The sequence below is a fragment of the Lepisma saccharinum genome, chromosome 3, assembly GCF_977018435.1.
Source record: "Lepisma saccharinum chromosome 3, izLepSacc3.1, whole genome shotgun sequence".
NCBI classification, from domain to species: Eukaryota; Metazoa; Arthropoda; class Insecta; order Zygentoma; family Lepismatidae; genus Lepisma; species Lepisma saccharinum.
The window spans coordinates 24,577,121-24,604,664 of NC_139231.1; the positions used below are offsets into that span (position 1 = coordinate 24,577,121).

General features: G+C 36.6%; 1 protein-coding gene across 6 annotated transcripts in view; it reads right to left on the bottom strand.

The window, feature by feature from the left end:
• Nucleotides 1-27,544, bottom strand: part of Hrb27C (Heterogeneous nuclear ribonucleoprotein at 27C) — a 140,793-nt gene that overhangs the window by 87,699 nt on the left and 25,550 nt on the right. For 5 of the 6 annotated variants that reach the window (XM_083118353.1, XM_083118352.1, XM_083118351.1 and 2 more), the window contains exons 2-3: nt 26,865-26,921; nt 9,439-9,479 (exon numbers count right to left, since the gene is read on the bottom strand). In XM_083118353.1, coding sequence (XP_082974479.1) covers nt 9,439-9,479; nt 26,865-26,921 — 98 coding nt within the window. The remainder of the gene's footprint in view (nt 1-9,438; nt 9,480-26,864; nt 26,922-27,544) is intronic. The other variant, XM_083118354.1, reaches the window with a different exon arrangement.

The window sequence follows — 27,544 nt, forward strand, 5'->3', positions numbered from 1 at the left end:
TAAGTTGATCGATGCACTCGTGTCTTGATAATCAACGTCGAAAATCGTAAAAAATCATCGCACGAAAATGTTCACGAGTTAATTCCATTTTATTGTTGTTGCGCAATCTCCAAGGCAACATAAACAACACAAATCAAGCTATTGACAAAACATTTGAAGTACGTTAAGGTCAATAATGCCAGACGATTCCGTGCAAACGTCAAATCGCGCCTAACTTCAATCAGTGTTACCAAGGCTCAAAATATAAATAGTGGCCCTCGTATTTTACCTTAATGTAACCCAGTTTACAATGTAGTTTTAGAGTGGAATTATGATATAGTGGAACCACAAGCAAAACAACCTGTACAGACCTGAGACTTCTTTGCCCCATACTGCTGTGAGGAGTGGAGAGTGGACCATGCTTCCTTATGGCCCAAGCTGAACGGAAGAAGGGAAAGCTGCACGGGGACTTTTCGGCCAAGGTTTTTTCCTTGTGGTCGATCTATAGCATGGCCTCCCGTTAATGGTGAAAACATATGTTTAAGAACTTCTTTTCAAAGGTTAGAACTGTTGTAACAAATTAGGATATACAAATAATCAAGAATCTAAATTCATGGTATATGTACAGGAATAATATTTAATATTCCCTGAATTTCTAAGTGTAAGATCTAGTCATGTGAAAATCAACAAAAGACTGACAGATATATCTAAAATAGAGACCAGACCGAGATGAATCACTTCATTCAAGACTTTGGTCTGATATTTGAAATATTTACCAAACTCAATTTACATTACTAGGGAACTTCAACATACCAGTTTGCCGATTATTAGGACTGAGCAGATACCGATGTATCGGTATCAGCCGATACCGGCAGTATCGGCATCAGTGAGTATCGGTTGATTTTCTTTTAACGATACCATCCGATACCAAAGATTTTCAGTGGCTAGAAGAGCGGGCAAAGGCAACAGCTCGTCTCAACATTTGTACTTTTTAAAAGTTCCTTCAGCCTTCCTTGTGACCGATTGGGAGACCAGCACAGGAAGTTCCATAGATTTTCCTAGAAACACTGGGAAAAAATCCACCCTCCTGGGAAGCATATAGGAAGATCAAAGGCATGGGTAAGCGAATGCTGAACCTAAACGTGACCATGAGGGAATGGAACGAACTGCTTAGTTAATGCTGTGGGAAATAAACCATTCATTGCCAATTCCTGCCCACGGCACTAATCCCGGGTCAGGTATTTGCAGAGTTCTTGGAAAAGAGGGATGAAGGTCACTCTGTCACGTTCAAGCACAAAGGGGAATCAGCAATTTATACTCATCCTCTTCACTTCTGTATTTCGTGTGACTGTCGGTATCGGCCAATGATGGCTATTTATTTCCGCCGAAAGCCGACCCCATGGCGGAGTGGTTAGCCAAGACTATTAGAAGGAAGGCTGGGGCCATACCTGATCACGTGGTCCTTGACGTCAGGCGTGACGTCACGGGCGGACAGATCGCTCCGCGCCACGGTTTCGCAGCGGAATCAATGCAGAAATTATGAACAAAAAAGAGCAGTCATTATGCCCAGAAGCTAGCTGGGACTGAATATACAGGTTCACTTAGGATCCGAGATAATGTATGTCTTCAGTATTGGATTATACAGCTATTAACATATGTATTGAATCGGTAGTTTTTAGGTCGTCACATTTCTCTCTGAAACCTAAAGTTTCATGTAAAATTGAAGTTAATATGCCTGGTCATGCGTTTTGTTAAATAAAGGCAGAAAGCCAAAATTATGGATAAATTGAATATGTAAAAGAAAACAACCTCATCTATTGCTCTCTTTTAGGAGTGAGAGAGGGGCTGTTTTCACTTAACTTCTTCAAATTTGGTAACTTTGCTTCGACTATTGATATTTATTTCATCATTAATTTTCCTTATTCAGATTACAGTTGTGAGTCTTATGGATCTTTGAACTACACAGGGAGAAATGTGAGGAAGTTCCATGTGTATTATGTCACAAACAATTTAAACAACTTTCGACTGAACGATTATATATATATATATATATATATATATATATATATATATATATATATATATATATATATATATAATCAGTGGGATGTCGAACAAGGGTGCCCACAGGCGGGTATGTGAAAGCTGGTTGCGTCCACTTAACTTTGGGGAGGGGGGGGGCGATTGTGATGAAAATTTGACTGAATAAATAATAGAACAATGGAGGACGGAAGTTGAACTACGTTGTCATTTAAGTATCACTCGTATATAAATAGCAAGTTGTGTATTTCCAAGGGAATTATAACAGTTACTATGTATTATTAGTGTTGTTAACGAGACTAGACACGAGAAGAGATGGAATTTTCACGCGACGAGACATACCAGTGTTGCCTCTCGGCAACACGGTATATCTATTTGAGGTGCACAATATCCAGCTATTACATATTAAACCTTAAATTTTTATCATGAATTCTGATGTGGAATTACCCTTGGTTGGGGAAGTTTCCAACTCTATAGTAAGGAAATTGAGCACTAGGATGGGAGATAGCCAAGTCTTGAGTATTAATTACTGTTGCGCTTAGACTGTTGTGGGAACTTTGGTGTGGCGATTGAGAATTAAATTATTTGGAGGAGGTCGAGATTTAACTCTTCAATACCAACAGTGAACCTAAAACTGACATAGGAATTTTGGTGGGGCAGGATATTAAATTGGGGGTATATGCCTGCAGTTTTTATCTTACTATACTTGTGAGAGCCTTTATTATAAATTACAATATTATTATAAATTAAAATATTATTATTTTTTATTCTAATAATTGTAACCCAATTGAAGTGTATGGTAGTCTGATGTTGTGTAATGAGACTACTGGTATCGCAATCCACTAACAAGTCTCGTTAGATGCGATGTGTTCAGTTATATATTGTCACCCGCTGTTTTTATTTTTTCATCGGAGATTACGACACGTCGCAACACCTCACTGAAGGCATTGTAAACTGCAGCACCCCACAACCCACCAGGGTGCGAAATAATTGAAAACTGGTGAGGGGGAGAAACTTCTTAACCTAAAACCCCCCTCCCCACAAACATATGTGTGAATTATACGAAGTACATATTTTTCAATGTTATTAAAAGTAAAAATAAATTACTCAATTAAAATAATTATTATGATTATTAATTAGAAATTAATTTGTTACTTTCATACATATCAGATAGTGTAAAGCAGTTAACTAATTCCATTACCAACCGGTTAAAGATGTTAATAAATTATGGCAGTTAAGTGGTTTTATTATGTGTAAGTTTTTTTTTTGGCTTGTGCACTATGTTAATATAAATCAATTCGATTTCATAGTTATTATTGTTTTGCATTCTTGTTTTACTTTTATTGTGCGTATTAATGTAGATTTGTTAGTGATCTCTTGAGAGAGAAAGCATTCAACACTCACAGCCACACTAATTTGTGTGTGTTTTCGATATTATTCTTAGTAAGGTATATTTGAAATTAAAAGTAATTGCTTATCTTTTCTTTGTTATAACAAAAACTATCCCCCCCCCCGGGAAATTTTTTGGTGGGGGGATTTTTGAGGGCAAGATTATTATTGGTGGGGGGAAATCCCCCCCTCGTCCACTCCAGGATTTCGTACCCTGAACCCAACAATCCAGAAATACAAGAAAAAAGGAGCGAAAAGAACAAAACAGATCAGCATTTCCACGTTTCTTTCCGTATGGGGTAAAGACTCAACTGGGTTTTGTCCGCCCATGACGTCACACCCGCGGCAGTCGCGAAAAGAGGCGTGTCTGACCCCAGCCTTTCCTTCTAGTAGTCTTGGTGGTTAGCACATTGCGCTACGATGCCAAGGTTCGAATCCTGGCCTGGGCATGGTTGTTTGGGAGTGTCCACTCATAAATTTCATCACATCATCACTCATCCCCATCTTCGCAAATTAGCCAAAAGTGGCACAAAAAGCAAAGTAAAATAAAGCAAATCAATCAATAATTTCCGCGGAGATTAGATTGAAAACATACGGCTTTGAATGACAGTGTAAGGAAGATAAGCTAATTGGGACTGGACCTACATTTTAAAGTGGGACACGAACTACTATGTGCCTTCACTGAGTATCGAACCCACGATCTATTGATTACAAGGCGACGGCGACACCATCGGAAAGGCCCCTCTAAAGATTTATGTACTTACAATAATGTACATAAAATATTTATCAGGAACTTTACTTTTCATCAAATGGTCGTACAATCATTATTTTTGTTATTCAATAAATATTCAATTTTTTTACTTCCTAAGACATAAATTTCCTTGCCATGACTGTTGTTTTTAGTGGTCTTAACAACATGTAAGATAGATGAATATTTGCTGCTTTATCTCTGATTTTATAGCGTCTTTTTACTATTTATGTAATAATATTTTTTAGTCAAGATAGAACAAAATAAGTATTAACGTTGACTTTCCTCCGTTTCTTAGTCTGTGGTTACATACAACAATACTCCGTACACATCGGAGAAACTATGTACTAATTAATTAATTAATTATTTTTCAAATTACAAATAATTGTATTAAATAGAAACAATTTTATTATTATATTTCTGAGACACTAGGCTCAAACTGGCTCCCCAAATTATATATTTCTAAATACGTGCCTAGTGATGTGACGAGTTAGTATGACTCGGTACCTAGCCTTTGTTATTTTGTACTGGAATTATACAAGTATCGGTATCGGTGGGTATCGGCATCAGCAAAATGGTGGTATCGGCTCAGCTCTACTGATAATTTATAGTTAGGTCACATTTTATCTTAATTGCAAATTTATCCATTCATGGCAAATGTCATCATAGTTGAATCACATTCAGGATGATTGTATTAAGGGTTCTTAGTCGAGGAAGGCATTAAACAAAACAAAGAATGATAAATATTTTCTTAATGAGGTCTCTAGCTATGAAAGCTTGTGCATTGACATGCTGTGTGTGTTGCTTATGTCATATATTTCAAAGACTTTAGACCACAAGGAGGAGTCTCAGTGTCCAGCCAGACATGAGGTTCAGGAAAGACCCTAAACTGCCCCTCCTTCACCCACCTTTTCCCATGGTGAACGGGAGAAAGAGAGGTGTATATATGGTGGATGGTTGTAGGAGAGGGAGAAAAATTAGCATTACACTAATGGATGCATTATTTTACTTGATCCCTTGGGGATATCAAATTTTTGATGGTGTAGAAAAACACATGAACTGAAAGAGGTCATGTTGAAGATTATATTTGTTGTAGGAAAAGTAGAAAACTCCCATTTGATTAGCGTAAACTTGAAGTTGTTTCTTTTTTCCTCCATAAGGAATGCATGGGACTGAAAATACATCTTATATTATTGAAACATCATGTCTAGTTTAATAATCAACTTCAAAAACTGCTTCCACTTGCAAGATGGGGAGAAATTCATCCTCTCTTGCATAGTCATTTTTTGGTAGGTAGCATTGCCCATTCCAACAACAGATGCTGGAAATGATGTCCTGATGCATCCACACGGTTTTGGCATGTTTTTCGGAAATATCCATTTACACGCAACAGTTCAGCTTCTGAAATTACTACAGTTTCTCTATTGATATTCTTCTTCAGTTCTTCTAATGTCTGAAGATTTGTTGCATTGACTTTATTTTACAATTTCCCCCATAGATAAACATGTTACTAACGCTACCCGATAACTCAGGTTGACAAAAGAGGAACGGCAGAAGCAGCCACGTTAGTTTAGAATTGAGATGTCGTGGGTTCGAGTTACGAGATGAGCACGAAAACACTTACGTCCATGTAGCCATGCACACTGAATCGGTTGATTTTGCTAAATTTGGGAGGAAACTGGGAAATGGCACAACATGCGATAAAAATGTGAGAGAAACATTGCAGAAATGCGAGATTGTTAAAGAAAGTTAAATTTAAACAAGGCTGCAAATCTGAAACTTAGAAAGTACAACAATGGAACAAAAGCGCTCTCTCATTGATGAAAAACAACAGATGAAGGAATACACTTCTTGTGATCAAAATGTGATAAAAGTATCGTAGGCCAGTGAGTTATTTTCAAAGAAAATTAAATTTGGGAAAGGCTAGATATCCCTTTTCATAATGAGTTCAACAATGAACGAAAGGTCCCATTGTTGCTGGGAAAGGAGAGTTAAAGTCACAGTGTGTGATCAAAATGTGATAAAAATATTGCAGGATAGTGCGTTTTTTCAAAGAAAATTAAATTTAGAAAATACTAGATATCCTTTTTTCAAAACGAGTTCAACAATGGACGATAGGTCCCATTTCTGCTCGAAAAGGAGAGATAAAAGTCACAATTTTTTATCAAAATGTGATAAAAGAATAGTTTCTTTTCAAATAAAATTAAATTTAGAAAGATAGGATAGATATCCTTATTCAAAATGATTTCACAAAGGAGGTAAGGTTGCATTGTTCCCTGTAAATGGAACCTTGCTTCGTTAGAGAAGACTATTAATCGTGGATCAATTAACCCATCACTAACAGTCCAAATAATTCATTTACAGAAATTTAACCGACTCTCGTTCTCAATTTGTACACACGGTTTCGTACGGTATTTCTGTGTGGAACAGGCACACCTGGGAATTCTGTTGAAAATCGTCTACAAACATCTCTTCAAGAATTTGTAATCAGATACGAATCGCACATAAAAACGTTTCGTTGTATTGATTGAGTTGGTCCACTTAAAGGGTAATCGGATCTGGGCCTACAGCTTAAAGTGGTATTCGAACCAGTATGCACCTCCACCAGGAATCAAACCCGGGACCCTTTGATTACAAGGTGCCATCGGGGAGTCCCAACGTTTTGTTGTAATGTGTGCCATTATTAAAACTACAGCAAAACACAAAATAACACCTGGAAGACTATATGCTTAATAAACACTGTATAAAACAATACAAAAGCGCAAGAACACTTGTAACACGTACCCACTTTCAAAATACGACTGAACTGAGATCACAAAGTTACTGAAATGGAATGGGGTTAAGAAAGAAATCCACAAGTTATACTCAAAGCCATGTGTTTCAGTTGGCACTCTGCCACCACGAGCTGTTAGGAAACTTAAGTGCCCTTTTAGCGTGTCTTGCTACCAAAGCCACGTGGAATTTCCTAAAAACATGCCAACTTTGAATGTAATTGTAACTATAATTCTGAGAACTTGAAATCATTTTGAAGCTAGCGGCTTTCATAGCGGAGATATCGCACGCGATTTGACGGGAATTGGTGTCTGGGCGGCCGTTAAGCGTGCCGCCGTCAAGGCGCTCAAGGCTTAACGAAGGACCCTGTATTTCATATACAAAAATGTACTTACCAAGAGCATTCCACACATATATTTTCTCCCGTATTATTAATGAGTCATGATAACAGGACGTGGTCTACTGTCTAGAATCTCTGTTATATCTCCACATCCAATGTACCGAATGTCATAGCAATTATCCCATTCCTAGAAATGCTTCATGCAAAAGAATCAGACTTTGCAGAGAAAACTCCACTTACTTCCATTTTAAGAAGACGAATACCACGTAGCGTTGGCGACACCAGCACCTTTAGTGGATCATAATGCAGAGCACCCAGAACCATGCCATTTTCCACACTACCTTTTCAAGGTGATGTAACGTGACTATTCCCTGAAGCCTGTTGTGGTATAAGACTACAACAATGGAATATGTTGACATGGCTGACCAAATGACTAACTCCTACAATGTGCATCACTGGACAATAAAGCTATTTCTTCACCTCTTTGACAAACCAATCCTGAATACCTTTCTTCTCCTCCTCAATATGCACTCTGATCCACTGAAACATATGTTACCCTAGCACTAACAGAGATGAGTTAGATAGTTCACCACCACACCCTGCGAAGATGCTGGCTGTGCTCTGAAATGAGTATTGTAGGAGGAAGGATCTTGGTATATTCATGTTGCAAGGTGGCACTATGCTTGAACAAGTGCTTCTGACAGTCGCACAAACACTAGTTGAAGCTCTCCCTCCTAACAACCCCCATCCCCTCTGTCTCCCATGAGCAACACAGAGGTTACATGGTCACAAAGGTGAATTATAAATGCCCTATTTTTTTCCTCAAAATTTAACCTCAACAATTAGGGGCATGAAAGAACTATTTCAAAGAATCATTTTCAATTAAGAGCCTGATGAGAAATACCTGATTTCAGAAGTTTCCCAAATGTTTATCTTTTTTTCAAGAAAATGTTTTTACGTGCTTCTTTCCAAAATGTAGGGATGTGAGTAGTAACATGTCATTAAAGAATGGTCTTCCTTAGCAACGTCCTGCAAATTTCAACCTATTTGTATCCATAGAGTAAATGCTCCAACCAAATTTCAACAACACTATTTCTCACTTCTACTCATTGCAAAAATTTTTCCCCCTCTGACAGGTTATCTATTATTCAAGGGAGGTGAGCAAAACTTTGGTGACTTCTTGTTTCATGTTCATACTGAGAGCAGTTATTTTTAATTAGTGGCACCTACGAGGCCAGGTGAGATTACTCAATTTCAAAAGTTTCCCAAAATGTACAATTCTTTTTCAATAAGTTGCCTTTTTACAGGATATTTTCAAATGTATGGATGGATTACAGAGTAGTCTTTGTCATGACTACAGAGCCAGATTTCAAACACAGAAGATCCTTTCTTTAAAAAAAAATCTATAAGAAAGCATTTTTAAGAAATTGCAAACCAAGCCTGTATTAAAGGTTGTACTAATTGTAGTGATCAAAGCATAGTTCATATGTTTGAAGGAAAACAGTTGTTTAAGAATCAAGAATTCCTGAAAATGGAAAATAACCAATCCAAGAGGCAAGACAGGAGAATGTAGTGTAAAAGCATGAATTGCTTCTTTTAACTGTCTTTATACACAATATCAAATGCTAATCTCATAAAGAGGTTTAAAAAATATGAGGATATATACATACAATTGTTTGTCCATTTAAAGTTTCAGAGGTGAATGTCTTCTCAGTGTTATTAACTATTGGACTTACGAAGATAAGTTCCCACACAGCCTAATGATTAGAGCTTCTACCTTTGACCAAAGCCTTTGCAGGTGTGTTTCAGGTTTCAAAAAAATAGATGGGGAAAACTAATCCACACAAATTAATTTTTAGGAAATATATTATGACGATATCCATCCAATATTCATCCTAAAACACAAAATGTTGATCTATTTGTTGTTTACGTGTTCCAAGAGTAATTCACAAAGCCTTTCGTCCATGTAGTGTGAGAGAATCACAACAAATGGCAGGTGTGCATAGACTACTACAAAATAGCGGTTGTTTCATTCTCTGTAAGGTCTTAATATAAAGGAGCATGTAAGAAGATACTGTAATATGTGTAGACATTTATTGGATCATGCCATTGGCAGAGAAAAACTATGAACTAATCTCTCCAATACTTAATGCTAAATTATGTAACTTGCCTTGAGTTGTTTCCCAGCTTAATCCTCCAACAAACAGTTTTCTGTAAAGACAAATAGAAAATAGTAAGACCCACGTCAAAAATCATAAAAAATTTATAAACACTTGCTGCTACAAATACCACCATCCTAAATCATCAAATATTACACAATAATTATTATAAATAGCTAGAAAACCTAGTTATGATTTGGAAGCCATATTTCATTGCACAATAAATAATTCCATCAAATATTTAAGGATAAGAGCACAAATACTCCAATTGCAAATGTAAATCAACAAATTGCTTATGTTGGGTTACAATTGCATTTATATACCATGAAGGGATTGTTTTACTGTTACATTGCCTTAGATGGTAACTGGAAATCTTCCTACAACCATAAAAACACAGACACATGAGCATGTCTTTTAATACAAATAGCAGCAGTTAAAACTGCTATAACTGCCAGCCTATTGGAATCAAGCATTTGGGTATCAACATATAAGCCTTGAATTGGAACACATGTAATTTTTTGTGCCATGTGCATCAGTGACATTGGATTGTCAATCTGTCTAGCAATAATCACAAGATGTAGTGTTTCAAGATTACATCTTCTGTCTGGTGCAAGAATGAAGTAAACAAACACACAGTTTCTGAGAAATCCTATTGGTTGTTCAAATGGCAACTGTGCAGGAATCTTGTATGTAGGACTATAGTGCAAGTACAAAGTGTTAACACTGGGCAATCTACTTTGATGTCACATATTTGGGTGTCAGCACAATTTTCACTATATACTCAACTGGTGTATAGTCATGTGGTACATGTTAACCAACCAGTGAAAGTTTAAAGTAGCAAACTGGTATTTGCTGAATAATCTGGATCTTTAACACCGCTAATTATTGAATACAGGGTCTACTTTGTTGAACACCATTTTCTTGCACCAGCCCGACACTAAGATGCACCTGCACTACACCCAGTGTTAGAGTGCAGTACACTAGAGGGGGGCTACCCCTCAATGTAGATGCCACACTTAAGTTGAGACCTTATATTATGGAGTGTGAAGCTATGACCAATATATTCATAGGCAAAATAATGCCAGAACCAACACATAAGAAGAGTTCTCAGAAGTCACATGGTTTTGTTTATTGTAACTCCATTCTTTGGGTGGATGGAGAATAGTGTCTCCTAATTTGAGCATTACAAGCTGAAGAACTCAATGAGACATTATTTTATGAGCAAAATTATATACTGTTTAGGGATGGGCCGATATGAAATTTTGGTTGATACCGATAAGTTCCAATACAAAATTTACTGATACCGATAACAGATATTCTACCGATCCGATATAAAATTACAAATGTTCCTTGAAGACCTGAATGGTTCACTGATTTCCTTCATAAATCTGTGTTTCAAGGTGAATGCACTGCAAAAGAACTTCCACATTTAGAAATTTATGTTTTTTTTACAAAGTATGGCATCCATAATTAACATGTTAAAATGGTGAAATTTTGCACTAAATCATAAGATATTAATAGATATATATCAGATCGGTAAAATAATCAGTAATTTTACTGATAAACCGATATGCCTATATCAGCTGATACCAATAGAGTACCAATTAATCGGTCCCATCCCTAATACTGTTATTAATACATATAATGTGCATATGAAAGAATGATTTTTTTAACAATTACAAAATGGAAACAAATACAGAAGAAACATACATGAAAACCTAAAACGATTATGAAATACAATCACTTTTAGTAACAAGGTAGGAAAGCATATTCAAAATATAAGTGCATACTTACCACCTGCACTAAAAAATATTGCTTCTGATACCCCTAAATAATGTTTGCATAGTTACCTCCTCTAACACAAATACTGTGTTTAAAATTACATAAATATTATTACTGTTCAATCGGTATCCTGTCCCCAGTAGACTTACAGGAAGGGCTATATTTACCTGCAGCCCAAGCCAGGTAATAAACACCCTCTTATTAGTACTGTACACATACGAGGTGTGGCTAGAAAGAAACCGGACTGTTGCTACAGAATCTTTTATTGCTTATTTTGTACAATACGAACATTATCCCCTTCAAAGTACTCCCCTGTATTATCGATACAATGCTCCCTACGAATCTTCCATTGCTGGAAGCAGTGCTGGTAATCATTTTCTGAAGCCATGTTCATGACCTCAGTCGCTTTTCTTTTCATAGATCCTACGGTCATAAATCTGGTTCCTTTCAGCGCTAATTTGACCTTTGGGAATTAAAAAAAGTCGCACGGAGCGAGATCCGGCAAATAGGGTGGATGTTGTAACACTGGGATCCCATGATTGGCCAAGAAAGCCTTGACTGACAATGCCGTGTGGGCAGGACCATTTTCCTGATGAAGAATCCATGACTTGCTTTCCCACAAATCAGGTCGTCGTCTTCTTACTCGAACACAAAGGGTCGTCAGCCCTGTAATGAAATAATGTTGGTTGACAGTTTGACCTTCGGGTACCCAATTCGAATCAATTCACCGACATTTGCAATGTTTGATTCCGTTTTTGACGTGCAAGGCCATCCAGAACGCAAGTCGTCCGCGGTCACCTCTCGTCCCTCTTTAAACCTTTGAAACCCCTCAAACACTTGCGTGAGTGATAAACACTCATCTCCGTACAATTCCTTCAACAAACCATAAGTTTGTGTGGCGGATTTTTCGAGTTTCATAAGAAACTTCACATTGATACGCTGTTCTAATACTTTCACACTTAACATTTTTCCGACGGAGCACAGATGTACGGTTCACTTCGTCCACAAGCTACAGAGGCACTGACTGCCGCCCACCCTGGGCAATCACACAGTCGATAGGCAGAATATCACATTATACACTCATGCACCGCTTGAGCTTGACGCGCTTGCCGACAGCAATATCAATCCGGTTTCTTTCTAGCCACACCTCGTATCTTAATCAAGGTTGTCAGTACGAACAAACATGACAAATTCAAGGAGCTTCATTTAGGATATACAATACAAACCAGGACATTGGCTCCTTAAAACTAAAGTAAACATCTACCTCCCCTGTTGTAATTCAATTTCAAAAAACATGTCCACAAGATAAGGGAACTGCAAGACCTCAAAAAATATATTTCATGAATTCATTTTTCAAGTAGTAGACTTCTTCCTTATATGCATGCCACAAATAATGTTATAAAAAGTGCTTTAATGGTTTATATAAAGTGGATAGATATGTATTCATAGGATGTACATAATGCTGAAACATGATACAAAGCAGAAAAACATTCTGTTTTGATGCGTATTTGATGCAAAGATGAGGACAACCCCACACAGTTGTCATATCAAGATTGCTACATACATAGGCACAAAGCATACTTGCTTGAGTGTTCTGGTTCCAATAGTGTCACTGTGCCACAAGCAATTTTCAGTCACTATCAGAAGAAACCAACATGCAGACACACTGGATATACAGTGAAATACTTTTGTGTTACACTTAACAGTAAACACCCTAGACCCCATAGTGTTCAGTAATGACTGCACATTTCAGGTCTCCAATGAAGTTATCCACAATTGGAGGATTTGGGGCAGCAAGAATCATCAAAGATAAATGTGCTTTCTGGATGCCTCAGTATAGAAAAATTGTGCAGAGCCTTGTTTTTTCAAGAAGAACATTGTAACCAGTATTGTTTATGTGGCTGTGCTTCAACAGCTCCTCATTCCACAATCTGACAGATCAGCATGAAGGGCACATGCACTTCCAGCAAGATGATGCAAGTCTCTCCATTAGTATGATAAAGTGTGCAGATAGTTCAACAGACATTTCTCAAGCCAGTGGATTGGTCATTGAGCGCTGGAATTTGTACTGCTGGATTATTTCTGATGGGGATTTGAGAAAAACCTCAACCATCATTATCTGTAAATATAACCAACCTGATTTCAGTAACCAAATTATCATTATAATTGCTGACACGGCATCGGAAATGTCCCTTGAGCATGGAATTGTATCAAAGTAAAACTTGACATGCTTAGCCACATTCTAGCAGATCACATCATTATGCACATGTAATTACAAAGTTATGTATTTTATAAGTTGTCCTTAATAAACTCTTATGTAAGGAGAAAATCTACTTGTAACAGAACATATCTTTATGAAATATCCTAAATCACTTTGCATTTTCATAAGAATACACTTTATGAGCAATGGGGCAGTTACAACAGATTAATTGTTAGACATAAGTGCAGGTAACATACTTAGAATTTAGTTCTAGAAATGGCTTATGTAACCTATGTACAACACAAATACCACTTACTGCAAGAAGAATACTTATTTTTAGAAGTGTTTGGAAACATCCCACAAAAAACTAAAATTACTCACAAAATGATTTTTTAAATAATTTCATAAGTGCCCAAATTCCTTCAATATTTACCTAGCATACAACTAATTAGCACCAATCTTGCTGTTTTCATATTGCATAACACAATTCAATTTTTTGAGATATGCTATTGAATGATTTCCATCATAACTTTGCATGGTTGTAGGACTAGCAGTACTATATTATAGAATTTTTGTGTTCAATGAACTTACATTTATCTTTCGTTGTTCCATTTCTTCACTTTGGCAACTCCTATTTTTCTATTCTCACTGAATTATCTTTCCATCTGTTACATACATCTGTTGTTAGTGTCAAACATTTACAAATGAATTTCTATTTCTCAGTTTTGGCTTATTAATATCGTATTGTTATTTTAATTATTTCTAGAATATTTAATTAGCATTGTTATTTTATGTTTAACATGGGACATCAAGCTCATTAGACTGACTGTTTACTAAGATATAAAAGAAAAATATGGCTTTACATTTAAGCCAACCAGAACTAATAAATTAAAATAACACAAAGCCTCTCCCATGAATTGGACTCTACAGACTGGAACTTTTGACATGCATGCTTTTCATACTTGCCACAATATACAAAAGAAATCATAGTAAGAGAACCAATTATTGCAGATTTTCTTTTATGAGCAGACTCTTTGCACAGGCAAAAATTATAGTTTACCTGCTAACAAACTTTACATGAAATGTCTTATTCGACATACCCCTGTGGTCACCACAATAGACCAAAACTAAAGAAAAATGTATTTTGTAGCTGTGGCATATTCCTACAACAATTCAAAGCCATGGGAAAATAATTTACAAGGAAAGCAGTGTGTCATCTTGTGGACAAAATTCCAGTAAATCATTTCTAGCATCGGCCCAATGGATGTTGGATGAACCAAATTTGCAGGAAAGCATAACAAGACACTGCTCTTCGAGCACATGTAATCCCAAATTTTCAAAGAAAAAAAAATGAAAATATGCAAAATTTATGAAATCAAAATATTTTGACTATTCTGAAAGTTAGATGTATCCCGCTGGACTCATAATTGACACATGTTGCAGACAAGTTTTTTTTTCTTGTTGTTTTCATTATTACATGCAAAAGTGAAACACATGCAAAAATCACTGGTTGAAGAGTAAAGCCCATTCATAAATAACAATTTTTGGACAGAAGTGAATTATCGAACCAGCAATCTACTGAAGGTTAAAATACAATGAATAAATATTTATGGAGAATGAAAACACTTAGGGCCGGTTGTATAAACATCACTAACTGGAGAACACACTTGATCTACAATCCGGGAATGAACTAAGTTCAAGCTTGTATCATGTTGTATAAAGCTGTCAATTTGTCGAACTTCGATCAAATCCTGATCTTAGGTCAAAGAAATACATTTGGCAATATGGCAAATCCAGACATATTGCTAGTGTGCCTGTGATGTTACTAATTGTCCAACACTGAACAGCAAATGTTTTAAAGTAGTTTTCGGAAAATGCATATATTTAAAATTTGAATAAAGAATAAATCTGATGTGATGGGCCTAGTAGACATTCGTAGATGTTGCAAATTTAGTAAAATCATGTAAATTAGATACTAAACGTCCATTTATTCCTTGTGCGAGTTGCACATGGATGATTTGTCATTAATAATGAAAGCAACTATCTGTTCTCGGTTGCAAATGGGTGGATATATGCTTGCATAAAAATATTTTTTTTAAATCTGCATTTCCTTTTTAATACTAAAAAGACTAAAAAGAGATATAACTACTTCCTTACACTCTGATTTGGAGCTATTGTTCATGTGAGGAGATATTTATTATATTTATTTAATTAGGCTACACGATAACGTGTTACAGGTGGACCATTAGTTCCTGTAAGTAACATATGGAATTTTCCTTACACTTAACTGAATAACCATGTTTTGAAATGTAAAATTAGTCTCAATTTCCCAAATGGAAAGAAATATTGAAACAACAATGGTGATTGTCCTCAAGGATTTAAATATGTCAAAAACATTTCATTATATAATAAAACAAATAATTATTCGAAATAAAAGGAGATACGATTTGTTCATATATCAGGACAGAAAGCTTTACCAACTAAAATGCAACGTGCTCAGTTCATAAAGCAGTAGATATATACACTACAGACAAAGTTTACATGATTACAATGATACTTGGCTGTATGCAATAAAGTGAAATGGTAATATTTTTATACTCCCTCTTCATCCCAATGCAAATTTCACAATGATATCAACAAAAGAAAACTTAACACGTTTAGTGCCGGTGACACATACCGTGTGTCGTTGATGAAGCACATTCAGTGCCGGTGACACACAGTGTGTCATCAGCTCTTACCGACAGAAGCCGACGTCACACTGTGTGTAACACTGACATTATTCGCCAGTTTAAGTTGGTTATTAGCTTGGGAGGTTTTATTCATTCCGGCCTCTGAGGGACATACTACTGCATTGGTTTACACCACTGGTTTTGTGGTTACGTGTATTGTGTTGTTTCTATGAAACCATATGTTCCAGGACCGCAAAAGGACAATGTACTAACCGGGTAAACAAGAGGACAACGCAAAGTTACATAAAATTGCCCAGGCATCATTCTACATCTCCAGTGAAAAAATTGTTGATTCCAGGCCCCTTGCCAGAATTTTGTTTTGGGGCAGGCGGGGAGGCCTCATCCCTTATCAGTAGCTGCCATCTACAGGAGAAGCACTAGAGGTATAGAAGCATTGAACATGAGAATTTCTCAGTATATTATAACATATTCTTCAAGATTCTGCTAATGAAGTAAAATTAATCATCACAATACACTATTTAAATTTGATATTTTAGGATTCCTGGGGGGAGGGGTTTCAGCTCCACCCCCTGGCTATAATTTGGAAGACTCTTGGCATAGAACATATGATGCATTGATATGATGAATGACTCAGATGGTGAAGATGATGATTGTGTCGGTGATACTGGAAACGATTCTAGTGATGGTGGTATTATCAGAAAGAGCTACCTCCAACAACAATGCCGAGGCTTATTGAACACCTTCCATCTAAGCTTGAACAGAACAAGATTGCGAGTGTCCAACCAAAACAACATTCAGTAGACAACACAATGTTACTGCACAGACTCTGAAGATCAACCCTGACTGTGTTTGGAAATCTGTTTTGCACAATTCCACAACAATTGAAGAGTTGTGTCATTGCCTGTGCAGTGTTGTGAGTAGGTGCATACAGTTACTATTTTTATTGAAGTTGTTTTTCACGTTCATTGTTCTGGAAGTATTCTTCCCTCTTATGTGTGTAAGAATAGATAGTTTTGTGATTCCGAAAGCAAGTATATTTCTTAGAAGATAAGTTATTTTTCAGTTTTGAATGTATGGTATTTGTTGTAACAATCAAAGTTTCTTGTTTATCTTTAGCAATACCCAATTCCGTTTTTCAGACATTTTTTAGTTAGGAGTGATATAATACTATGGCACACACCGTGTGACACTGGCTTCTCACACACAAAAAAAAAAAAAAATGACAAAGGCTGGTGACACACCGCATGACGCCCTCCAAAATAACAAAAATTAATTGCACATTGGCAAAATATAAAAAATACTTGTGATATAAACAAAATCAAGGTAACTGATTTTGATGTGTGCAACACATCCAGGCAACGGCCTGTGGCGTATGCAATGCAAAATGGACCGGCAGTGAACGTGTTAAGCGGGTCATATTTTCTGTTTGTATCAACACTTAATGTCTCTCAATTTTATCTTTCTCTGATTGTGAAATTAAACAATATGCTCTTGCAGTAATTTAAGGTAAATTTCAAGGAAAAATACACAATATTTCAAACAGTAAATAAGAATGACACGATAGCCTAATATGGCCAGAAAGAAAAATGGAAAAAAATATTTATCATTATTCACCTCGTTGTGCATGCTTGGTGCTTCTTTATTGTTATTATGGAAACAGGATTTATATATTTATTCTCCAGTCTTTCAATCTTGCCACATACGTTCACTTGCAACACATATTTTAAGCAAATATTCATTGGTACAACCATGTTACAACTACGGTCAAAGTCTGCTGATTGGAGAAAATTCACGGGTTAACTTTGACCGCCGAATGCTGAGACTTAATCTCAGTTCAACTTTTAACACAAAATCAGAGTTCAGCGTGACTGCAGATCAATTTTGCTGGCTAATCGAGGATCAACTGCTTTATACAATCGGCCCTTACTCTCCAACTTAAAAGTTTTTGCTAATCTAATTAACGTTTGGGCATATTTCACAGCAGTCTTTCTTGATTCCCTTGATGTGCTTTTAGCAGTTACATTAAACAAGTTCCTAATGTTCTTAAATCTACATCTCCTTGGGAGTGGTGAATGATACTCTACCTCTATTCCTTAACATCAAAAGAAAAGCAACAGAGGCAGTCCACGCCATGTAAGGTGTTCATATGTTGCATCAAGTGACAGAAATTTCTTGATAAAGATGAAACCGTGGAATATGACTGATGACAACACTGTATGGGTTACACAAATTCATGTGTAATCTCGTTAGGTGACCCAGGGAATGCACATATCAAACGATAGTCCATGGTCACCAACTGGACAAATGGGTCAGAGGTGATTTGTCTCAAGAGAAGAGGTCTCATTGCATTTCAGACATTAATATGAGCTATTATTGGAATATAATGTTACATGCGATGAAAATTAATCCTGTACATTGCCATTGTTATGTGCAGATTGAAAAAAATGCTGAAATTCCTATTACTCGCGCTTTACCCTGGACAACAAGTGTTCGTATTGGCTTGATTTTTACCAGTCTGGCGTTGTGTGAAAAAATAAGCAGTTTCTACAGAAATTGTAGAGTATATTGTAACAATTCCATTAAAATGGCAAATTTTCATCTGAATTTACACACTGGTGCAATATTTATATCACTAGTCACGATGTGAGAGACCTACAGTTACGACTGGGGGTTTGCCGTGCTGACCACACTATACCCTTAACTAGTTGGATGATCTCCCATCTCTGCTGAGGCACGTGGGAGTGAGGCTGGCAGTTGGTAGATAGATCCTGGCCCTCAAGGGCTGTTGCACCACAGGTTATCATTATAATCAGTCACTGTGAGCTACAATGCAAGATAAAAGCAAGTACTATAACCAAAAGAGATTATTGTCTCTGCCTTCTACACATCACTCCTGCACAAAGCTGAACAATTACTGCAATCATATTCCCAGGGCAGAACACACAAAAAACGTGCATAACTTGCCTGTAACAGAAATGACCCTAAAAGACTGCTTCACCCAGCATGTTCCTGACATCTTACCAAAAGATGTTAAATCTTTTTCCAGAATAAAGCCAACACCATGTAACAGTAAGTGTTGGCGTTAAGCATTTTGTCTGTTTATAACAAAATCTTTCAAGCGAACCTTAACAGATATGACGATATGTATTTGGTTTCTCTTCAGTATATACTGTTGTGTGTCATGTGCAGTAATGTACATCACTTTCACATAAACTATGTATATGCTCAGGAAAAATCCCATCTGCAGACCATCTGTCTGGCAATCGGGCAATAATCGATCTCACATGACCCACTGATATCTCCAACTGTTTGTTCCACATAAAAAATTTATAAAGAGTTTTTATATGTAATGGCAAATACTAGTTTCATGTGACAAATTATCTTGATTAATCTGTCTGCCAATTAAAAGTGAGCATTAGATTAATTTTCAAATTGCTGGCCGCTGTGGTGGAATGGTTGGCACATTGCACTACGATGCTAGGGGCCCTGCGTTCAAATCCTGGCCTGGGCATGGGTGTTTGTATCATTCATCAATTTCATCATGTCATCACTCATTCCCATCTTCACAAATTAGCCAAAAGTGGCACAAAAAATGAAGTAAAATATACTAAATCAAATCAAATCATTTTCAAGTTGCCAAATCGTCAAAAATAGGTGATTTTTCAGTTCAGTAACTAAAAAATGGCTTTACCTACAAAGTTCTCTTCTTCCTAGATATTCCCATCCACACAATCAGATGTATTCAATTATACAGAATTAAGCTTATCGAACATATCGTCATAGTATCATTATTTGAGCACGGACAATTTATTAATAATAATAATGTAACTTGTATAATGTTAATGATACATTTTAAATAAATATAACATGTTCAAAAGTGAGATTCTGACAGGCAAGGAGAGTAAAATTCAGTGTTATTCAAAAGAACTCCCTTGGTTTTGTGATTTTATTCTGAAAAACTTACAGAACATATTGTCATGCACAAATTTCATTCATTCAGCTTACAAGTTTGGTCACTTTTCAATATTAAAAAAAATAACATTTTCCTTTTTCTTTTATTGAATATTTACTAAGCCACACTAGAATTGCTTGTGTCACTCTGATGGAATGGAATTCTCCAGACATCAGCATCATAATAGCTAAAATGCATATAGCCAGGTTCAACTACTTTGATTAAGGCCTCAAGTAATGTCTCAAGTGTAATTGTTCAGAGATTTTAAAAAACAGTCTTGAAATTCGTGTATTATTTCTGAAAAGTTTTGGAGAATCATTCAAATACAAAATTTGCAAAGCTGGAGGACCAGTAAAATACCAACTTCATACATTTCTTGAAGCTTTCCTGGGGGCGAATATTGAAGAAGTTTTCTCGGGCAATCAGCCAGGTGATTTCCGGATAGGCTTCCGAGCTTTTGAAAGTTACCGTCACTCTCATCTTCAGGGATTGAAGTACAGAGACAAGTCAGGGTGAAGTTATATGTATTTGGTGTGGGAGGGGGGGGGGTGTATGTGGCGGGACAATCAGGTGGAGTTTCTCAGACATCCTTGCTCCCAGTAGGCTATCGCTAACCAGGCTGGGTCCAGTTCGAGTCCCGTGTCCCTGTTGAGGTTTTCCTTTTCCCCGTGTATGGATATTGCTTCTTTGATGAGACGGTCCCAGTAATTTGATGATTTATTGATGATCTCTGTGGTTGTCAAGTCAATTCCTGGATGGAATGTTCTGCTAACGCTGATCTTTCGGGATGAAAATTCTTGATGTAGCTGGTGTGTTCTTTGCAATGCTGTTCCATTGTCCTACCCCATTTGTCCAATGTAGGCTTTACCGCAGGTACAGACGATACGGTAAACCCCGGGTGTCTTCTGTCCTAGATCGTCTTTAGGGTTTCAAAGTAGGCTTCTGACTTTCGATGGCGGTTTGTGGATCGTCTCTACTGGGAGCATGGACATCGGAGAAACGCCACTTGATTGGCCCGCCACCTACACCGGACCCTTCCCACAACAAATACATACAACTTCACCCTGCACTTCAATCCCTGAAGATAAGAGTATGTTAGCTCTCGAAAGCTCTGAAACCTATCGGGGAAATCACCTGGCTGATTGCCCGAGAAAACCTCTGCAATCATACATTTATATTCTGGATTAGCCCTTCCGTAACACTCTTCTAGCGAACAATAGAAACTAATTGATAAATTTCAATTACTCAAACTACTTAAGATGTAGGAAAAACTGATGGGAGTAAACATCTACCTAATACTAACTAATATAAAGAACCTTGAAATGATTGTCAAGTCAACAATCACACCATCTAACCTTCTAACTTTTATGTTGTGCACAGAAGACAGAATATAATTATGCAAAATATTTGCATAGTGTGTATCTAACGTTTCAATTGGCTATATAAATACAAGCAAACCATTTACCTAAAGATGGCTAATTGGCAAGTGAACTGTGTAGCCAGTTCATCACTACCTTTCAGTACCTTTGAACCCGTACACCTCTTGAGAGGGTTGTGTGCAGGGGTTTGAAGTACTTATTGCTTATGAAGTATGGCAGCACAATATGAATAAAATAACAACAGCATAAAAATCTCATGGAATGTTATATATAATTTCACAAAACCAAATATCAATTTCCCACAAATGATGATAAGTAAATAATAACATGTGGTGCAAGAGCCCATTGAGGGCCTGGGCCTCCCTACCGACTGCCAGCTGATTGTACTCACCCAAGATATCATCCAACCAGTTACGGGGTCACATGTTTACTAGTCAGTTAAACAATCCATGAACTCTTTATCAGGTTGTCTAAAAAAATAGCAAATCCAAAATTCTTGACTTTTTTCGTAAGTTTATCTTGACCTTCTTTTCTTTTCTTAGTTCTTGTTAATCTTTATTAATTCGACCCCTCCTTAGATAAAGTTGGAAATTAGCAATTAAGAAAATAAAATTTAATGAAAAACACCTACCAAAAAAACACGTACGACAAAAACTGAAGCTGTATTTAACAAGAGAATTAGACTTGCTTTATCTATTAATGCATCCTGGCATTTGGCAAATTAGCGAGGCTTGGGGATCTGGACTCTCAGTTAATATATTTATATGTGGGGCTCGTGTTGTCACCCTTATCATATTTGTGATTGTCCATTCATTTCATATCACCACCACTTATCCTGGCCATGAGTTCTAAGGCGTTATGCTTTGAGCTCAGGCTTCGAGTCTCTTGGGGGAAGAGAAACAACTTTTCCCCTGAGATTTCGTTCAGTGTATGGGACCAGTGGCCTCCCACTATCGTAAGGAAATTGGAGAGCTACGAATGAGTAGCGTAACCCAGTCATGGAAACCTACAACAACGACTGGAGGTTTGTCGTACTGACAAACATGTGACCCCGTAACTGGTTGGATGATATCTTGGGTGAGTACAATCAGCTGGCAGTCGGTAGGGAGGCCCAGGCCCTCAATGGGCTCTTGCACCACATGTTATTATTTACTTATCATCATCTTCACAATTAGCCAAAAGGGGTAGAAAAGTGAACAAAAATACATTTGTAACATTTAGGCTGTTCACGTTCAATATATATATAAACTCTGTGATTTTATATATTGATGTGTTGATACTATATGTATGTGTATATACACTTTTATGTGTTAATAGTAGATTATATAGTAGTGTGGAACACGAATCGTATGTATAAACTATAAACCCTGGCATAGGTTATCAGGTTCAACAATTTGTTCTTTCTTCCGCAAGCTGAGAGCTGGAAGTTATTATTTTATCGGTGACGACAATTCAGGGAAAGCTGCCGCTATTGTGTAGAACCACGCAGTCACGATCTTACTAAGCTGCGACGACCGATAAAAAAAGACTATCTCAATATCTGAAGTGTCCCTCGGTGGACGGTAATTACTCTAATATCATAGTAATCAATGGTTCTTCAGCTGTACAAAGGTGTTTTCAAAATTTTGCTACATGGACACAGTAAAATGTTATGCTCCTGCAAAGCAAACCTTCCATATATATTTAATTATTTCACATTGTACAAGGCGTATTTTTAAATTAAGTACAGTTTTGAAATTCCGCAAATGCAGCGCTGTGGTCGGTGTCCCGTGCATGCGCACTGTGTACCTACATCTGTTGGCAAGCTACAGACGCCACTGCGGCAACAATCGATCGTGTATACATTTGCTTTTGTGTATTTAAAATGCCTCCGCCAATTGAGAATTGCGCTGTTATTAGTTTTCTTAGTGCTAAAGGCGTGAAAGCAGTTGAAATTCAGTCAGATTTGTGAAGTGTACGGACAAAACATTATGAGTGATGGAATGGTACGCAAATGGATAAGAACTTTCAAAGATGGCCGAAAGGATGTTTATGACGAGGAACGGAGTGGGCGACCCTCAGTGATCACTGTCACTTTGGTGCAGAAAGTCGACGGAAACGTGAAAGAGAACAGACGCTTCACGATTTCTTCGTTATCAGAGGAGTTCCCTGAAGTTTCAAGAAGTGTTATCTATGAAATTGTTACCGAACGCTTAAACTATCGAAAATTGTGCTCACGATGGGTACCAAAAATGTTAACTGAGGTGCACAAAAGCAAACGTTTAGGTAGCGCCTTGACTTTTCTTGTGTGTTATGAAGCTGAAGGTGACGCGTACTTAAGCCAAATTGTCACAGGCGATGAAACATGGGTGGCCTACGTTACACCCGAAACAAAACAACAATCCATGGAATGGCGGCATTCAACATCGCCCAAGAAAGTGAAGTTTAAGCAGACAATTTCAGTCCGGAAAATCATGTGTGCCATGTTTTGGGACAGGAAGGGGGTGTTGCTTGTTGATTTTTTGCCTCGTGGTGACACAATAAATTACGAAACATATTGTGAGACTTTAAAAAAAACAAAAGGCGCGGCATGCTGAGTAAAGGGATCATTTTGCTTCACGACAATGTCCGTCCACATGCGGCCAATCGAACTCAAGATCTCATCGCATCATTTGGCTGGGAACAATTTGATCATCCTCCAAACAGCACCGATCTAGCACCCAGTGACTACCACGTGTTTCTGCAACTGAAGAAGCATCTCGGAGGTTAGCGCCACAATGTCGACGATAGCCTCAAAACGGCTGTGTTGCAGTGGCTGTCAACTCAGGCGGCAAACTTCTATGACGACTGAATATAAAAGCTTGTGGTTCGATATGATAAGTGCCTTAATATTGGTGGGAATTATGTGGAAAAGTAGATAAAAGTGTGGTCTTTCGTGTAACAATAAAATTGTTACAAAAAGTTTACTTGTTTTGTGTACATATCAAAATGGTACTTACTTAAAAAATACACCTCATACTTTTCTTTTCTTTGTTAGAATATCGTGTGGCAATTGCAGAGAGAAAAGGGGGTCTGGAAGAAGTCATACTCCCTAGTCAAATTAAGTACAGTACGCAAGATTTAAAATTCTTAATTTAATAATCTTAATAGGGTAAACATAATAATTTATACATGCAACTAATTGTAATTCTCACTTATTTTTCATTAATTTGTATTTTATTGTAGTGTATTGGTTATGTAAATATAAAAGTGTAATTGCATCATGGCATGAAGGAGATGGTATGTAAGTAATGAAGCATGGTGGCACGTTGCTTTTGGGGTGGCTTGTGTGTTCGGATCTTTGTTGTATGCAGAATTATTACGCCTGCTATTAAAAGATTGAACTTCTAGCCTGTGTTTATCTTCACCCTTATATGAATCTAATTTATCCTGGGGATACTCCTGCTTCTCAACAAAAAGATAAGGAAGATTGTCAAATTTTACAATTTCTTAGTGATATGTGTGTTACCTGCAAGCATGTATAAGTTGTCATAGAGGTAAACTATCCAACGTAAGTGAGTATGCAATTTAAAATTAATTAATAATATTTCAATGTAAACAAAAGCATGATTCGGTGTTTTTATCCTTTTTTACGAGTTCCCGTTTCTAAGGGATCTTACTGGATACAGATGTTTTCGGCTTTAATGTGTTTTTTAAATTGTGAGGTTTCTTTTCAAAATTGAAATATGTCAGGGACAGTTTTTAAGTGTTTTAACCCACCGTCTACCTAATCCTCATATTACACTTTACAACGCAGGATTATGTTTTAGTGCTTAGAAAGAATTGTGAACCTGTTGAAGGGGGCAGTTGTACCCTGAAACATCGTTCTTCAACAATTGCATATTCACTTACGTAAGTGGTTTTTAAAATAATTTTATACTATTTTTAGTATAGTTTTTAACTATGATCAGGGATACAAGTACTTAAATTTGCCAAAAAAAAAAAAAAAAAAAAAAAAAAAAAAAAAAAAACGAGCATGAAATTGTTTTCATAATGCAAAGTTAATTCTATTTAATACACTGCTTTATTTCTTTGAAACAATATTTTCCCCTTCTACAAATTGCAAAGCTCAAAACTATTTACTGAAATGTATAAGTAAGTTCCTTTCCAAGAGCAATTTGAGGCTATGTGAGTGGTTTGTACAAGTTAAAAATAGTCTGATTAAAAATTTGTAGGCAGCATAAAGTAATTTTTAAGTATGTAAAATTTACAATTTAATCAGTCCGACATTCTTTCAGAACAGATTTTGTTAAGGCTAAACTGGAACTTTGGTCTGCACCAGAAAAGTCTTATTCAAAAATCTGATTACAAAAACTGCTACAATATACAAAAATCTTAAAGGTCAACCAAGTGCAATTAAGAGGTGCTAAATTATATTCAGATGCACTCTGCTGCTAGTCTTTTACATTACTCAAGAGTGTAATGTGCTTATAAATTTCAAATCTCGCAAGTGTTTTGAAAATGAACATTTTAAGTTTTCTCACATTTTGCGACGAATCCTGCGAAAAGTATTCTGATGAATGTGGTTTCAGCATCGTTGTATGAAGCGATAAAAAAGACAACAGATGCTCTGAAATTACTCTTCAATTAGCAGTTTACGTTCGATGATCCCATTCTCGCTCTAGTATTTTTAAAAGGAATTAATGCAGCTCCAATCAACAGCTTATATGCAAAGAAAACACACAAAATTATCAGTCTACATTACATCAATTTCCTTAGGGAAATGTAAGGGAATGAAGGATGTGTGTCCTTTATTGAAATAGTAACAGCATTCAAGTAATAGGCAGCTCAAATATTCATCAGTGAAGTTTTCAGGGTTACTATGCTCTATATAGTCCCAAAAAGCAGAAAACTTATTGCAGAACAAGAAGCAATAAGTAAGTACAGTAAATTAATTCATGCAATACGAATGATTAATGAAGTGAAAGAAGACAAACAGAAAACGATTCAACCACCAATACCAAAGTTAGGAATAGCAAAGCATCAAGTCTTGCTAGTCCAATGTCACCTTTATAATTTGAAACACTGTACAAAACTTTTCTTTCTACCATAAGAATTCCAAATAGTGTGAGGGTAATCTACTTAACATTAGCATCACAATACAAACCTATAATCAATGCAGAAAAAAAACTGCAGTAATCATATTCATTTGCCCCCCAGTGCTTTCGATTGGATAAACAAAACTTGTACCTTACATAGGAAGTAAAGATGATAATCCAGTGTTGCCAACCTTAACATTCTAAGTACAAATATATATATTTACAATTACCAAAAGAACTTGTATCAACAATTGGCAATACTGTGTGCAGATCTGAGCGATAAATGTGCCCCTCTTATATTATGTGAAAATTTCATGCTTTTTAAGACAGAGTGAGAACACTCCTCTCAGAAACTTGGCTATTTTTAACAAACTTACCTGGATTCATCTTCTGCCAGATCCCGCGCCTTGGTCCCAGATCCATCATTTGGAAGTCTGTAATGAATATTTTAAAGCCTTTTATGTCTGGATTCTGTTCTCTTCCAGAAATTAAACACTCAAATGCTTTCTTCCTTAAAGTTAACTTACTATCTTTGATGACACAGTATTGCCAAATAAATTCTTGTATATGGAAGCTGTATATAATAATGTTTCCCCAAGGGGATTGTATTTTATTGCTTTGCCTATCAAACTATAAATCTTAAATGCAAATCATTACAAAAGTTTGGCAACACTGCAGAGTATATCTTTTGACCCAAAATATATTCTCTGCAGTCGTTAGAAGAAATGTGTAAATCAAGATACCAGAATTATCAAAAAGAAGCAAAAAACTTCAGATTCTCAGTTACTGATGCGAAGCTAAAAAACCAAATTCCTGAATCTCTTTTAAACTGCCTGCAACATTAACAGAATCAATGACCAATAATGTTAAATAGCGGACAACGGAGAAGCGCAAAATACTAAACTTCTACAAATAAGATGTGCAGGAACACCAACACCATACAGAGAAAAACAGAGGCACTAAGGTCAACCACTCAATATAATACAAAATTATGAACTGTAGTTTTACAAGCACACCCAAAGCACAGAAGAAACAAACTCTCCTTACGTGAAAAGCA